This window comes from Strix uralensis, chromosome 2 (assembly GCF_047716275.1).
Source record: "Strix uralensis isolate ZFMK-TIS-50842 chromosome 2, bStrUra1, whole genome shotgun sequence".
NCBI classification, from domain to species: Eukaryota; Metazoa; Chordata; class Aves; order Strigiformes; family Strigidae; genus Strix; species Strix uralensis.
In genome coordinates this window covers 15,167,113-15,184,322 of record NC_133973.1, presented here as the reverse complement: position 1 = coordinate 15,184,322, position 17,210 = coordinate 15,167,113, and the positions used below count along the sequence as shown (strand labels likewise).

General features: G+C 38.3%; 1 protein-coding gene and 1 long non-coding RNA gene across 2 annotated transcripts in view; one reads left to right on the top strand and one right to left on the bottom strand.

Annotated features, from left to right (window-relative positions):
• Positions 1 to 286: 286 nt before the first annotated feature.
• BTLA (B and T lymphocyte associated) lies at positions 287 to 16,431 on the top strand. The gene is made up of 6 exons (XM_074856794.1): positions 287 to 872; positions 11,300 to 11,602; positions 12,679 to 12,714; positions 13,345 to 13,482; positions 14,388 to 14,434; positions 15,542 to 16,431. Exons 1-6 carry the CDS (start codon positions 785 to 787, stop codon positions 15,881 to 15,883), a joined length of 954 nt encoding a protein of 317 aa, XP_074712895.1. The 5' UTR covers positions 287 to 784; the 3' UTR covers positions 15,884 to 16,431.
• LOC141938178 (uncharacterized) overlaps positions 11,361 to 17,210 on the bottom strand; it is a 28,612-nt gene continuing 22,762 nt past the window's right edge. Inside the window, exon 4 of the long non-coding RNA XR_012627192.1 lies at positions 11,361 to 11,396. This is a non-coding gene — a long non-coding RNA (uncharacterized LOC141938178). The remainder of the gene's footprint in view (positions 11,397 to 17,210) is intronic.

Genomic DNA, 17,210 nt, shown 5'->3' with positions numbered 1-17,210 from the left:
GAAGAAAGGAGATAAAGGAAGTAATGAAGTGTCAGTGGTGATAGTAGAAGTCACATTTGCCAAAGCCTTTTAAAGAAAGGGGCTCGAAAATATAGATGAGCATCCAAGATATTTACTAGTAAAAAACTGAAGTAAAGAATCCTCACAAGCCACATACAGTGGATGCTAAGACTAAATAGTGGAAGCAATTATCCCTTATAGTTCAGATTACTGTAAATTAATGTGATGAAAATTAAGACTATTCAGACATGTGTTTCTGTCATCTACCAGCTTGTGAATAGTGAGTTTGTTCAGCTTCTTAATTTGTTAATGTTGAATTAGAGTAATACACGACTGAACAAGTTTAAAACACTGTTGTGCATCCCTTCTCTCTGCTATATTCCTGCTTATAAAATCAAAACCTCAATTGCAGGAGCATCTTTCCAAAAAAAAAAAAAAAAAAAAAAAAAAAAAATCTGCAGCTATGTTTGTTACACTGTAAAGGGAACCAGAGAAGGGTGAAAGATATTTTGCCTTGAGTCAGAGGAGTTCTGAGTTGATGTGAAACAATCAAGCAGTTCATGTTTCAACCACACCAAAAAAGACAACAGTGTAACTCGTCAGATTTTTGCAGATATATGTATTGCTTCCCCGCCCCTTTCTTCACTATCTTGATAGTTGAAGTAGAAAAGGGAATCAGCTCAGACAGGCGTACACCCTGAGTAAACTTAACAGGATGCAAGAGGCCATCTGAACTGCACTTTTTAAACCCACAGGAACCTCTTCTCTCTACCATGCCCAGACAATGAAGGCTCCTCCAGTCATGTTGATAAAAAAGATCTTACTGTACATCCTTCTGGTAATGCTGGCTCAGAGCAACTATCAAGTTTACGGTAAGATGTGGTCTTATAATTTAACCTGTCTGTAGTTATTAAACATTGCAGGGGGAGAACAGAAACCAAAGCAGTGCTTAGTGTACCTCAGATATAATCTGTGTCTTATTTTATTGCTGTATCAGAGACTTCTAATTGGATTAAAGATGATGATGATGCCAAAAATTGAGAAATATTAAGTAACAGTCTAGACCAGAACGCTAGCACCTAGGGACCAAATACATCCTGCTTTGTGGCCAAAGGCTCTGCCTTCAAGGGGTTTGGCAGCATTCAAGCCTCTGCTTGACATCCAGGAATCCTACTATCTCTGAACTGGATCCGGCAAATTGTCCTTACCAGACAAGTAAGTGTACCTTCAATTACTTAGCTTAACTCCATCTAATTTTCATCCCGCTTTCAACTTTGAACATTTTTAATTAGAGAGGTTCTCCTAATTTGGACTGATGTGAGAACTACTCTGTGCCCAGTATACTCCTAATATTTTTACCAGAGATTATTTTGTTTCAAGTTCTGCCCTACTAATATCGTATAGGAGATGTAAATTTTAGTATTGAAAGGAAGGCAGTCATACAGAAAGGATAATAGCTACTGTAACGGATGCACTCAGCTGCTTTTGATACATTTCAGATATACAGACTGATAAACTGATCAAAATAGCATTTGTTATAAGGCACTGCTAAAATTACACAGACAAATAGAATTGCCTACGTGAAGCTTAGTTGACATGAGTGACTAACTCTGCACATCTATAGCATCTTTTGACGCTCCTTGTTTTTACGAAGAAAATACATTTTTAATACTAGTAGGAAAAGTTAAACAAGCATTCAGGGCATCTGCCTGGGAAGGGAAACCCAAACATTTAGCTTAAAAGATACGAATTACCGGTCAGTTAGATGCAGCTGTTTCTTAATCAGGGTGTGATCTGAGCTCAGGGAGGCTACTGAACTGCTTTACATTTGATTTTCAAATGAATAGACTAACATGCTTCTGAAGGGGGTGTATCTAGAGCTGATAACCTCCTTCATAGCCTAAACAGAAGTATCTTATTTTCTTGTAAGAATTAACTACTGTTTCTACTCACTTCATTAAGTCTGCCTGTGTTATTAGTCCCTCACACAGTCACCTCTCTGCATCACCCTGTATAGCTCATTAATCCACTGACAAACCCTCCATACTCATCTGCCAGTTTCTTAGATACTGTTTTTAAAACAGAATGTAATTTCTGTTATTCTGCCTAGAGCGTGTGTCTGGTTTACACAGAATTTGTTTTACTAGGTTTTATCTTTTGATCTGCATCAAAACTACTTGGGGTGCTCTGAGAACAATACTATTTCATTCTACATGCCTACATTACTACAAATATCAGAATCATGTTTACAGAAGTATTACAGAGAGAAAAGCTTTTCAAGTCAGTCTTTACAGAACCCTGATGTAAAAGTTTTTTTAATGTATTTACATTTTAGCTGTAAGTTTTCCAAGCTCGTTTGATTTTTATTTTGGTTTGAAGTAAGCTTAAAATTGAAGCCAACTTATTTAAGCTTTGTATGTTGCAAATCTATCCAAAGTTTCCTTTACTCCTAATAGAATCAGAGTTGACCACTCAGGTTTCATATACAAAGTCAATAACCAGCAAATATTTTTGAAATTAGGGAAGGAGAAGTAATCTTGTTTCTGGTAAATCACAAAAGCAGAAGTACCTTCTCCCGCCTCACCCCAGTAATTTTAGTCCATTTAGACCCCATCTCCTTTGTAACAGGTTGATCCCATCCAGTCTCACAAACAGTGGTTGTTGATGGCTGGACAGCATATGGAAAGGAAACGGAGTGTTTCATCTCAATGAAAATAAAGCCTATCAAACCTTCCCTGGCTCCAAGAAGTCCCAGCCAGTAGCTCAGTATGTGCACACCTGCTCACTAGTGGTGGTCACCATCCTCGGCTCTAATAACACCGTGCTCTTAGACCTTCTTGTGGGATAGCCTGCACATGCTAACATTCAGCTAAACAGAAATGTTCCATCTTCAAGTTTCAGTCATCAAGATATAAAGGCGTGTTTTCTGCACTTACACAGCTTTCATCAAGGAGTGGTTAAAAGATGATGCAACTCTCCATCATCTACCTCAGCAAGCAGGTCAGCTTTACAAATACAACCATTGCCAGAAAAAAAAACAAGGAAAAACAAGAAACCCAGAAAATCCTTTGTAGGAGTCTGGGCTGCATTAGAAGGAAGCTAATGCAGACAGGACAGTGCAAGGACAAGATGAAGTCAGCAAAAAAAGGGATAGTTATGGTCAGCAAAAGAAGGAATGACTATGGTCAGCAAGAGCACACAAGTCTGAATAAAATAAGATACAACTAGAGAAGTTTGTAAGTTTCAGGTTGTATGTACGCAAATACAACTGCTTGTAGAGGCGCCTGAACAGCGCGTGTAGGTAGTATGCAGCCTATCGGAGTACAGATGTGCGCGTGTACGGCACTTAGTGTACTATAAATGTAACCAGGATAGGAGAATAAACGAACGATTTGATCATCATATTGGTGTTGTGTCGTTCCTGATCCCGCATGAGCAGATAAGGACCCTGGCAATCCTTCACTAGAAAAAGTGCATTAGTGTATCTTTAAGATGACATGGGAAAAATTAAGTGAAAAGGACTAAAATTCAATTTCTGTTAGCAAAATTACATTCTTTGAAAAATCTGAATTGTCATCTAAATATGTAAAATGACTAAAATAAAATTTTACATCATTCCTTGAAAAGCTTTCTCTCAAGCTGGGAGAACTCTGAAAAATGCCTATCCAGGTATCGCTTAATATGTCTTCTGAAGTTCTTCTCTTTCTAAATACACCTTTTCTAAACTCAAGGAGGTAGCATATTTTTCCATGAGTTCTTCTCACAGCCCGTTAACTTTTTTGCTGTGAAAATTAACAAAGTAATGAAGAACTTGATGTTAAATGTGAAACCCCTAGAAAGCAATGCACTTTCTGGTGCAGTTTTCATGCTATGGCCCTAATCAAAAACTTCCCAGAACATTGGATTTGACTTAAAACCATTACTAGTCCTCTGCTGTTTTCACAGACCAGCCCGAACATAGGATTCAAAACTAACCGTAGACAGCTAGAATAATTGACATTTTTATGCCTCAGCCATTATCTGCCTCAGGGAATGATACATATGACTTATATGGTATTCTATCCCATCCCTTGTTCCTTTTTCTTTTTAAGGGGAAGAGAGAGGCAAAAAACAAAATAAAGATAAATCCTTTTAAAAACAAATGCCTCCGAAATTTCAGTTAATAAGTCCTAATTTAGTGGAGTTGTTCTGAGTTCTTAGATGACCAGGTGTGAATGACAGCATTTACAATTCAAAGATTAGAAGGCTCAATTTTTAGCTATTATTTTTCTACAAATAGGTTGAGTTAGGTAAATGGAAAGCCATCTCCATTAAACCTTTTGTTCGCTTAATGAATCATGTCACGACTACGTTTTCTACAACATAAGAATGAGAAAAAAAAAATTGGTTTTTATAAAAGAAAGTATTGTCATGGGTATTTTGTTCTTGTACAAGTTATAGAATACATGCTTTCGTTTGAAATCCTTATCCTGGCAGTACACTCTACAGAAGATTTTCCTTACCTGTGCAAATCAATTCTTGGTACAATAGAGCCTGGCTCACCGCAGCTTGTTCAGGAACACACTCAAGTGATCTAAAAGAAAAAGTGCTTTTAGTCAATCTGAATCTTACCCAGGAGTGTAAGTTTGAAGTTGACATATAAAGCTTCCCTATGTTACAGATTCTTTTACCCTCTTGACAACTGCACATTCAGATACTCATCACGACCACCCATATACGTGACATTGAAAACTTAAGACTCGGTATAAGACCTTGTAACAGGTTTTAGGTCTCAGCTCATAACAACGTTAAAGAAATGGTAATTAAATTTATCTCAGAAAGTGCTTGCACGTATAGAATATAATTGGCAGACAGTGTCTCTACCATTGACTTCTCATAGGCACAGGAGGCAGCAGACGGAAAAAAGTTAAGATACACTCTCACAGGGAAAGTACGTCATGCCCTGTTTGTGCTTTCATTAATTGAAGTTTATTTCATGTTTGTCTTCCTAATGACAACCAATGAACAGAAAAGATTCTCTCTCATTGTCAGATGTGTTGAATTTTCTTCCCCTTTAAAAAAAAATATATCACTCGTTCTCTAGGATATTATGGTTTATATTGTTATTTAATCCCAAATCTTCACTGATACCTATCCTGGCAAATGACCTTTACAGGAAATCTGTGAAAGATTTGTCTTGAATATTTTATTCTATATAAAAAAGGTCCCAAATATTTTTGTTTTTAAAAATATTTTCTTCACTGCTTTTTAGCAACTTAAAGTTTCTTGCCAAGTGAGGTGTGATCTGGGAGAGAGGAAAGATTAATTAGATATTTCAGGGCATGTTTATTATGAATTCCCACATTTAATTGCTAGAGAAAACAAGGCTGGATTATAGGAAAAGGCTTTCTCTAGCCCAGATTTTAATTATCAAAGTTCAAAATAATTCAAACTAAGAATTTTCCAAAGCCTAAGGAAAATGTTTAACCCTTATTCACTCATCTCTTCTGATGATGTTGTCCTAGAAGGTCCCCAAATTGATGACTAATAACATTCACCAAGGACTAGGTTTCTTTCTAACAAAAGTTTGAAAATCCTAAACCCCAAGTCATTCAGTCACTAAGAAGTCACAGAAACATACAAAAGCAATTGTGACTATTTTTCATGCTCCAAGCATTGTCTCATAACAACTAAAAAAATAATTAAAGGCAGCCTAAAGTCCAATTGCTTTAAGCCTCTGAAAGGAAGGCCCTTTTGCAGGCTCTGAAAATAGTCTACAAATTCTCATACACACTGAAAGGCAAGCAGTAGCTTGTATAGCTCCTAGTTAGGAAGTTAAAAAGATTGCTCTATATGACTGGCAGGAAAAAAAAAATAAAAATCACTGAATAAAATAGTGGTGTTTACCTAGCACCCACAGGCTTCTTCCAAGGGATACACAAATGATAACTAAGAAAATTAAATCAATTTTCAGTAAACTAAATTTCTTCTACTAAGTCTATACCTTTGCTGGAACAAAGAAAAGAAAGGCACTATAAACTAGAGGAAATGGAAGAGCAAGTGAAACCCAGTAGCCTCACCCCACCTATTTTAAGAGAGAGGAAGAGGATTCGTACCCTCAGGTTAATTGACAGCAGGCTGCCAAACACTTTTACCTGCAGCAGCAGCCAGAGATGAAGGCTAAGAGCCAACAGGTGTGTGTGGACCAGCACCACGCAAACTTCTATCTGAAAGTACCTCTGAGGGTCAGCGGGACAGGGGATGCTACTGCTCAGGAGTTGTGGGCAGGCAGTGACACTCTTGGGCTGGGTAGCAAGTGCAGTACAAGTTTTCCCCCGCGCAGTTCCCAAAGCTCAGTGGCATATTCCATAGGTAACCTTTTGGAGAAAGCAAGGCTGCTGGAGTCAGGCCCTCTCAATGGCAGGGAATTTTGCTCTGGAAACGTAACTTAACCAGACCTGATTATATTGGAATTATACTAGTAAGTGAGTGGTCACCACCAAAAGGGAATGATCAGCACCAGAAGATGAAGGAGCAAGATCATGGCACATGTTGGCATAGGCACTTGGGAAAAAAGGAGAAACACTCTTCAAACTCACCTGACTGAGAGATGTATTAGCGCATTTTATGTGAACTCTCTTAAAAATATAATATATGAGAAAAAGTAAGATGAGTAATATCAATGCCAGTGGAACTTTTTTTAAAAAAGCAAATTGTAACTAAGCAAATCCTTTGTTAGCCGTAGAAGAGCTCCTTATGGCTTAATTGGTAGTAGTGCAGGAAGTCGTAGGGAGGGAAGCTTCTTGTTGTGATAGTGCAAGTGTATAACACTGGAACTGCTTATACATTTCACCTCCAGAGCAAGGTGTCTGAGTGGTGTTTTGATGTCGGCTGCGCCTAAACCACGACACAAGGGCTGCACAAAAACTACTCTAGAAATATATCCAGACCTCAGTAAGGCTTCTGCTCAGGACGTGTCTATATTCCCACTCAGGATGAGGCTGAAGGATAATTCAAAACTTTCTGTGCACCCAGTATCACCCCTGTTCTCTCCCTCTGGGAGGTTCTGCCACTGAGTGTTATTCTAGGTTACGTTGACCAATGCAAGATAACAATTTCTTTAGAGCAATATTTAACATTGATAAGACATTTTCCTTTCCAGCTATCTACACAACTAACGTTCATCTGAATCCATGAGGATTAGTAACCCTGTACCAAGTGAATGCTGTTGGATGTACAAAATCTGATCAGGTGATTCTTCCAAAAAATGACAGTAGGCAGTGATGTATATTTTGCTGTAAAAGCAACAGATGATTCAAAATCAAGGAAAACATGACTTCCTTGCACTGGAAAAAGATAAGAATGAAAGAGGTACAACAATTCCTGCCCCTCTCCCTGGTTAATAATGATGTTGAATGAAAGAGTGTCACTGAAATCTGTTTTAAAACTTTAAAAGAAATGGGATGTTTTGGACCTTCTAGAAAAGTTTGCGGTTTTGTTTTGTTGGGGTTTTTTTTGTTTGTTTGGTTGGTTGGTTGGTTTTTCTCCAAAAGAGAATTTTGAAAAAGATAAAACTATATGATAAAGTAATTAGATGAAGGACACCCAAAAATATCTGTTCTGCAGAGATCTGCAGATCTTCAAGTCGTACCCGACACACATCCTTCTGGAAATACATGTTACATAGGATTATACCAGAAAGCAAGCTGCTATCAGGGCACAATCCGAGCTTTATAGATACTTCCTGAAGTGTTATCTTCCATGGCAATCATTGCTGAAATAACTGAAAACCTCAACTTTCTAATTTGAGCTTTTAGTTTCCATTTTCAGACTACTGATAACCATATGCTGCTACCGCGGTATGACCAAAGTAGATATGACCTACTTGCCTGAAAACAAATAATGCTTTCTTTTAATCAGAGGTGCAAGAGTCTAAGTGAAAGATAAGTGGTCCTGCTTCATAGCTAAAATATGTCTTTCAGAATGCTCCTATTCAAGGGAATAGAAAAGGGACTAGATAACTGAGCAGGATGTGCTGACCTAACACATAAATGCTACCTTGTGAACATGGCCAGGCTCTACATGTTAGAGCTGTTGTTACTGGAATATATTTGCCACATCATATACATTGCAATAAAAAAATTATATATTAGGTATATTTAATATATGAAATACTATGTTTAATTATTTTATTCACATTAAATATCGTACAATATGTTAAATGTTATATTAAATATATTGCTATTGCTACTGCATCCAGATGGCTGGTCCCTGGGAGAATATCTCTTCCTGTACAGCACCTATTTATTTATAATCAGGAGCTACTATTGAGGCAATGCTGTGGGAAAAAGCAGATCATGAGCATATCTTGTGTATCAGTGGAAACTACATAAGAAATGCCATACTGCCTAAGACCAGTGCTCTGTCCCTGGCAGCAGCAAAAAGAAAGGCTGTCCAGGGAAAGCACATGAGCACAGCCATTGGCTGTGGTCCATTCTCCTCCTGTCCCCTCAGCAATGGAGCAGTTGCACTGGGGACATCAGCATGTACATCTTTCCCAAGTCCTTACAGCATCCATTTATGGACCTGACGTCCATGAACCTGTCTACATGACTACATACACTGGCAGGTTAGAAGGTAAATTCAGTGACAAATGTCAGTGTAGGCTAGTCCTCAAGGCTGCCAGTGATTCAAACTCTACAAGCTCCCGTACAAACCAGTTCCGATATTACTGTTTTCACAGTTAGGAAATTTTTCAAACTATGTAATGAACCTTCCTTACTTCACTTTTAGCCCATTATTTCACCCCATACCTAACAGAAACATGAAAACCCGAATTATTTCATTCTTCTTTTATGTCTTTACATAATTTTATTATGTCCTTTCCTCTCATTGCTTTTCTTTAAGTGAAACAACCCCAAGAATTTCAAGATTTCCTTTATGACCTCCTTATTGTGTTCATGGTATTTGCTGGCTTCTTTCCAACCTGGAGAGACTCCAAGCATTGACCTCTTCTTTCCTGAAGAGCAGTGCAAAGGACTGGACAAGACCTAGGTACACTTATCAGGCCTTAGCAGAACACAAAGGTTATCACATATCTTCTTGAACTGAGCCTGCCTTTTTCCAAATGATTTTTCTAATTTATCTGGGAAATCTAATCTACTGCTGGTAATCTATTCAAAGCTTTTTCCACTACCTAGTGAACTAATATTTTCTTAGTTTTACAATCAATATATTTACAATTGATAGGGTTTACTAAGTGCATCTCATTCTTTGCCATGACTTTTCCGATGTTGCTCTTTTTATGCCCCTCCTTAATAACCTGATTTTCTCTATGCTTTTGGAGGCTTCCTTCTCACCTCAGTGAAAAGCTTGTTCATGATTTAGCCAAGATAGTCTTTTACTGCACTGTGGTGTAGATACTCAGTGCTTGTACTCTTATTTATTGGATGGACCACCAGCTCTGTTTGTGTCCTTTTCCTTTGTACTTATATCTGATGAGTTCTTATCTCCCAGGTCTTCAAACATACCACAGCTTTCTTTGCCAAACCAAACTATTTTTATCCTGCTGCTCTTCTTCCTTGTCTTCTTAGGGATATTGAATTAATTAAGGCTTCTAGTTACCCTTCCTTTTATCCAGACTTTTTCATTTAGTAAAAAGACATTGTTTGTATCCAGAGCTATTGTCCTCCTTGTTCATTTTCTCATCTTCATCCAAATTATCTGAATTTCCTTCACTTGCCCATTCCACAAGGACAAATTTTAAAGTTCTTGTCCAAGTTGCTTACCTGTGTGCTTTTGCCACTCTACTCACCCCACTTCAATCCTCATTTAAAGCCATCCTGACTAAGGGAAAGTTGGTATACAAGAATGATTTCAGATTTGGACCCCTCAAAGCAGAAACTTCCCAGGATGCCAGGTCCTGTGAGCAGATGAGTTTCTCTATTGCACATGGCAGAGGTATATCAGAGACCATGATCTCTTGCAGTGGCTGCAAATAACAGCTTTACAGTGAATAGCCTCTTCCTCATTATCAAGCAAGATCACGCAGGTTTGATAGGTCAAAATGAGAACAATATTAAAGATTTAGATTTAGAGGCAGATGAATGCCACCTAATTTTTAGACGCTCGTTCCCAAAGTTACCTTAAAGAGAGTAAACTGAAAAATCAACAGCAGCAAAGCATTAGCTCTGCTATAACGAAGGCTATGAACACACATGCTCAAAACTCAGTATTACTGAATGCTCTACAATTTCTTTGTGGTGCGGAGCTGTCAGATTTGTAAAGAAAAGGCTGGCAAACTAGAGGTCATAAATGAAAACTGTTAATCTGGCCAACCCAAGCTCTTGAAGGTACTGTCCAGGGATTCACAAGGATTGCTATATCACGTGCATAAGAAATCCTGGCTGATGGTGCAGGCGAGGTGTTCGGTGTCGCAGTTATGTGCACAGCCTGCCCAGGGGCCCAGAGGCTCTGTCCCTTGAATCAGCACTGGCTGCTGACAGACAGACCCCTCCGCCCCCAACACTGCTCTGTCCTCCCCTACACATTTATCCTCCCTACAAAACTTGCCTTCAACATACTTCACCATTTTTTCTACTCTCTTCTATCAACGAGAAGATACAGATACATTTAGGGTTTCTTTCTCTGGCATTGCAAGCAATCACTCTCTTCAGTGCACAAGCACTGTACTGTAAGACAGGGTAGGAAATTAGGGAGCACGTGGGTATCACACAGTTCTTGTTAGTTTGACTTAGCCAGAGAAATAAAAGCACCACAATAAACATGAATCTTTAATAAAAGGTCAGGCCATTCAATACCATTAAGGTGACATACCATAGCTTGAACACTGAGTTTAACAAAACATAACAAAAATTTTAAGAATAACGATAAGGTATATTTGCATTAAATATAATTCTTTTCAATATTATAATTAGAAAGAACTCTATCAAATAAAAGCCTTAACTTCTGCAAGTTAACATCCTTCTGTGAGAAGGATGACAAAGGAAAACTTCATATGCATATTTTATATATTTTCTTTCTAAACTCTTACATTTCTAACTTGACTGACTTATAGAAAAAAGGAAAAAATTCATATGAGAGGAAAAAGTGCATTTTAACAATCCTTCTAAAAATGAAAGAACCAATAGTCTTGATGTTATCTGCTCTCACTGTCCTGTATAGAGATCAGATCTGCTGCAAGTAGACAAGGGAAGCCTTGAGTAATGACACAGAAAAGAAACTGTGATTAATGTTATGGGGAGTATACAGCAGACATCCACCACCATGATTTTTGTCATGTTTTTTTCTTCTTTTCCAGGATTTGATGATTGTCCAGTTGAAATTCAGGTTACAAGACACTCCCAGTACAGAATTAATGTCGGGAACTCTTTGATTATATGCTGTCCAGTTCATTACTGCAAGAAAAAGCCAGTCATGGAGTGGTGCAAGATAGAGGTGGCTACATGTGTGCAGCTGAAGGAGGGCAAAACAGAATGGAAGTCCAATGTGTTTACTCTGGAGATTTTCTCAGTTCATCAGAATGATAGTGGACTTTATCGTTGTCGAGCAATAGTGGACAAATATTCCAGTGAGAGCCATGGAATTAAGGTTATTGTTGAAGGTGAGAATGGTATAAAAGAGCCCTTTTAAACAAAGGGATGATGTGTACAGAAAAGCTCATGCATGCTGGACGATGGCTTCTCCCAACATGTTTGACTGGTAGCACGCTTGTGCTGGTACTTACCACCTTCTTCATGCTTCTATCCTGCCTCTTGGTAGGATAGAAATAAAAGGAAAGAACAAACTAAAGAAATAACATGAGGATCTGGAAGAGAATAGCAAAGCTGCCAACACCAAACAGCCATTAATAGACTATTTGATAATAAAAAGATATAAATTGGAACAAAAGAAGATGGTGGGAGGACAGCCTTGTTATACATCACATGGACTAGACAGGATGCAAATGGTGGTGTAGTAGCAGTCGATGAGGCCACACAACAGTAAAGAGGAGGAAGCAGTTCAAGCGTCTTGTTGAGAATGATCTCTCTTGCAACAGAGAGAAAGTATAATTTTGTACCCCAAGAAGTTCAAAAGCAGGGAAGGTTAAATAGCTTTAAATGATCTTAAGGGCAAGTGAGGCCTTCACATTAACTTAGGCAGTTGGAATGCCCAGTCTAGATTATGATGACCCACATCTGCCCTCCTTAATGTTGCTTTGCAGCTAGAAAATGATCTGTGTGGCTGTAAGTGTCCTACTGACCCCAGGCAGCTGAGTTGTAAGGTTGTTCTGTTGCCAGTTCCTCTTCTGGTAAGTTAATGAACTTTAAAACCTTGTTTATTGCCAAACAAAATGCTACATCAGAGTGAGCAACATCAAAATTTATGGCTGTAATGAGCTAGCAGACACAGTATATGCCCAGCTCATGATGCAAGTTTCCTTTGAAATATATTCTGCTGATCTATTTGAATGCCAAAGAGGTCTGGAAGATAGAATTACTCTGTTGGCAGTGGGAGAGCAACACGTCATTCCCCCTCACCCCAAAACACTCTACCCTTTGCTTGTTGCATTTTTCTTCCTCTTCCATCAGCAGATTGAAGGGGAGTCTTGTGAAAACTTCAGTATGTGGTGCAGAGAACACAACTGCAGTGCAAAATGTCAAGTTGCTATTTCATTTCCGTCTTGCTTTTGTTTTTCAGAAAAGTCTGCAAACATTATCACGATTTCACCAGAAAGTAAGTTCTGATTCTTATTTCCTCTCTAAGAGAAAGGAACTGTGAATTTTTGCATCGAGTGTTTTGTGGAGTCAAGACAAATTTAAAGCCATTACTAAAGTACAATTGCGTTCCTCCCACTTAAACAAAATACAGTCTCCCAGAGGTCATAGTTTTCAAGGCTAGGACTGTCCAGCATTCAGCATAAAAGAGACAAAACCAATCACAATACCTCCTGGTGGTATACTCTACCCTTCTGAAATGCTATACCATCACTTTAACATAGTTTGAAGTATGTTTTTTTACTCACAGTTGGTTATGATTTACAATTACAACTGCAAAAATATATTGGAAGTTCAGAGCAGTGCTCTAATTCTGACCCTTTTTTTGCTTCTGCAAGCCTTTTGCCATGCATTGTTCACCTATTACACTTCTCTGTGCACTTTTCCTTCCAGTATTTTCATACTTCATAGAATGATCATAAGCTAATCTTGTCTCCATGGGATGCTGTACCAAGTTAGAGAACGTTTAAGTACATTAAGAAGCCAATTGCATCAGAAAGACCTAACACTAGGAAAAAAAAAAAAAAAAAAGAAAAAAAAAGGTCAGTCAAATATTTCTCTACACTAATACATGCTAATGCAATTTCAGATACTACTAGCATCTCAGAAGAGTCTCAAGAATCTGAAAACTACAAGATATTGCATGTTATTTATGCTTCAGCATCCGTGGGTGTCTGTTGTCCATTCATCATTGTATGCATGTTTTGGTGTCTAAGGAAGTACCGTGGTAAGTAGTTTTGCCATCTAACCTTTGCCTAGTGTGCATTTGATTCCACTCCTTTTCACAGCTTCACAGAAATTGCATTCAAAGCTCTATGAAAGTCCCCTAATAACTACCCCAGCTGACTGCTGAGATGTCCTTGTTGGGTGAGCCAGTTAGGATACCGAATCTTTAAGAATTTAATTTGCCCTGTGTATTGTTCCCTTCCAGAGACAGAGTGATGGAAGTACAGTAAGAACAAATAAAAACCTCAGACTTCATAATAGTTGGAAATTTTTCTCCTGTTTTAGAAATAAATAGGAGTTTTAGCTATGCAAATGCAGTCCAGCTCTATTTAGTTACATTTTATATTACTAATTTTCCCTCTAAATTATCAAATAATTTCAGTATTAATCTCTCCTGCTTTACAGGAACTCTTACACAGCTGCCATGTCCTAAATCAAGAATGGAACTTAGAGTCCCCGATGTCTTAAGTGATCTCGCATTTGCCTATTATAATCCCATGGATTTCTTTTTTTATTTTAGGAAAATGAAATTATTTCATCTTAGAATAAAATTTAACATGTTTGCTCATAGGATGACTTTAGGATCTTCTGTGCCTTTTTCTCCCCACCCAGTTCACTGAACACAGAGAAAACTGGCCACAAGAACAACTGGAGTTTTTTCTGCTCCTTCTCAGAGGAGCTCTGTGGAACACAGACACTCATTCTATAAATATATCAGTCTATGTTGGTTAGCTTTTGTCAGAATAGCTATTCCCTATTCCAGTTTGGGAATACATTTTTATTCTTTGAGGTCCACTCAACAAGGCAAGGACTCCTATAGTAATTAATACTCCCTCCATAAGCAGAAAGGCACCTCCTCAATGCTGATTTATTGAAATAACTTTTTTTTTTTTTTCTTTTTCCCAGCAAGGCAAAAGAGAACTCCATTAACCCAACAGAGACAAAAGAGCCTGGTATGTTTAAATTTTTCCATCATCAAAACCTGACTACGCCCTGCATAACCACGTACCGAGAACAAATCTCTGTGTAGTACAAAATGTGGCATAGGATCAGAGACAGATTTAGTGACCCTCTGTCTTGGTGCCTGGACAGCATGGCTTGCCTGGTGTGAGATATCACCATGGCTGAGCTGAAGGAAGGAGCTAAGGGGCTTAGCCACAAAGGAACTTTAGGCATCTAAATTCCTGTTAAAATGTATTAATTTGTTACCATTCCAGTAAGAGTTTAGGCACCTAAAGCACCTCTATTGATCTGGTTCAGTCTGCATAAGACAAAAAATGACCCACAGAGCAAGAAAAATGATTGAAAAAGAAAACCTTCATATGTGGGTAGCATGAATTCACACAGGTCCTGCAATCAGTTCCAGAGAATTTAGATGGGCAGAAGACAGAACGCAAAAGATGCAACTGGAGCTGACAACTATCAATCACAGGGGTAGTGTTGATGGAGATCAAAGAGCACCAAACAGGTTGCAGAGCTCCCAAGGGGCAAGCTGGAGGAAAGAAAATTAAAAGCAGTATATCCTAAGTGGCTAGAAAAATGGATGTCAAAATGGGACTTCGTTAAAGAGAGATGAATTTATAGAAGAATTTGCAGATTTTGGAGAAGGAGAAAAGTTTATTTGGGAAATAATAAGACAAAGAAGATAAGAGATCAGGAAATGGGAGAACAGGGGCAATGAGGAAAAGGTAGTTTAGGGTTTGGAGGTGGAAATAAAAAAGATTTCATAAACTGAGAAGGGAAAGCCTTGAATGAGTGGCATAGAAGAGCTCTCACAAAATGATAAATCAGTTTTGCCTTAAGTTGGCAACTTGCAATAAAAGACATGAGAGTTTGGGAAGGGAAATGGGAGAAAGGCAGGAGAGACAAGAATGATTTCTAACGTTATTTCAAAGATCAATATAAAATCCAGTGACCAGGTGAATCCAATTAATCTGTTTTCAAAAGGAGTTTTAAGGGAATAAAGCAACTTGAACAAAATCTTACATGCTTCCTATTTATCAGGAGCACAGGCAACAATTAGATATGCACAGATCTGTACCCTGTTCTGTTTTCTGCAGGTCAGAAGTCCAGCAGCTGCTCCATCCCATGCTGCTGGGACAACTCAAGCTTCAGAAGAAAGCTCCTCACTTTACTATTGCTCCATGACTAGCCCACTGCAGGACTTGCATGGCAACACAATTTATGACAACAATGTCCCTGCTTTCAACACTCAGAGGACAGCAGCTAATGCACTTCGGAATGATCCTGTCATTCCTTCCATCCCAGTTTTACTTGAAAGCTCAGATGTCCTCACATACGCTGCACTAAATCATTCTGCTATTGCAGAAAGATTGCAGAGAAGGGAACTAACTGTAGAAAATGAATTTACAGAATATGCCTCCATTAATGTAAATAAATAAATGTGTCAAGGACTTCTGCAAACAACCATCTTTCATGCAGTCACAGTTCTAGATTCCCTCCAGGATGTTGTTCCTTTCTCTTTTGGGAAAACTTCCCTTTTGTTAAGAAGAACCTATGGATGCTCCCCTGGAATGCCAGAATTCAAAACACAGCCCGTTATCGATGGGTGGGCATTTGCACTGTGTGTTTGTCTCTTGAAAGGGGGAATAAAAGCAGTCAGCTTTCTTATTTTTCCTTTTTTCAGGATTCTGCTTCTAGTCTGACTTTGATTTGGTTATAATTTGAGTATAGACAAAGGGGAGAAGGGAAGGTTTTCCTAGGATAGAAACATGTAAAACAAACCTGTGAGGAAGATGATATTGAGTCAGGTTAATTTCTCCCTAGTAAAAGCTAAGACTGTTTGTGGGAGAATTTTTCTCTGAGTTTTGAAGAACATCCTTTCAAGGATTCAGTTTTTAACTCCAGTTTACTCTATCTCCTTGCAAAGATCTTTGAGCACCATGAATGTCTAAAGTTATTATTAACCAAAATAAAGTGAATACTTTTGTGTGTGTGTTTGGTTTTTTGTGGAAGACAGGGAAGGAGAAGAGGGTTGTTTTCTTTTTACAAAGAATTGTCACAAATAATGTGTGAGAAAATACTGAATTATAGTGCACTGTGTTTTTGTCTTGGTGGGATAATTGATGAGATAATTTATTGCATATTGCTTTTATCCATGATGAACTAATGGAAATAACAAATGATCAGCAGTGACTGACACCAGTCAAAATAAAAAAATTTAGTTCATAAATAACTGTGTATAACTGTCATGCTAAGCTTTCCTCCCAACACTGGTATAAAAAAGTGATTATACTTCAGGTTTGTGGGAAAGAAGATAAAAAGGAGGTAAAGACCAAGGTGCCATTTAAAGTTTGAAAAGAAAGCTCACACCCTTATTCTGCACCACTTATTCAGCTCTGTCTTGGATATCATGCATCTGCTCTTGCAAAATAATGCTGTTAAAAATCACTCCTAGTCATATTTGCACCAGAGGTTTACGGCAGCCAGCAGAGAGTCTTTAACTTGGTTAAAAATTTGCACCACTCTTGAAAAGGAAGGATGTACTAGGTGTCAGGCTGCACGTAACAGACCAGATGATTTGCACTCAAGTTAGCGGCAGTAAGGCTCTTCTATCTTCCTATTTCATCTTGGTGTCATTCCAGCTAACACCAAAGCTGCTAAGCACATACGCATTCACCCTGCTATTTTGGTAAGCCAGACGGTTTATCATGTTTATGGTACACTTGTGCTATACCTCTCCTCCACGTTTGAAATCAGTCACAGTGT

What these genes read in the sequence shown, in the direction of transcription:
- BTLA (XM_074856794.1), top strand. Translation starts at nt 785, where the DNA reads ATGAAGGCTCCTCCAGTCATGTTGATAAAAAAGATCTTACTGTACATC. An exon ending in AATTAAGGTTATTGTTGAAG is followed by an intron (nt 11,603 to 12,678) that starts GTGAGAATGGTA and finishes TTTGTTTTTCAG; the next exon opens with AAAAGTCTGCAAACATTATC. An exon ending in AACAGAGACAAAAGAGCCTG is followed by an intron (nt 14,435 to 15,541) that starts GTATGTTTAAAT and finishes TGTTTTCTGCAG; the next exon opens with GTCAGAAGTCCAGCAGCTGC.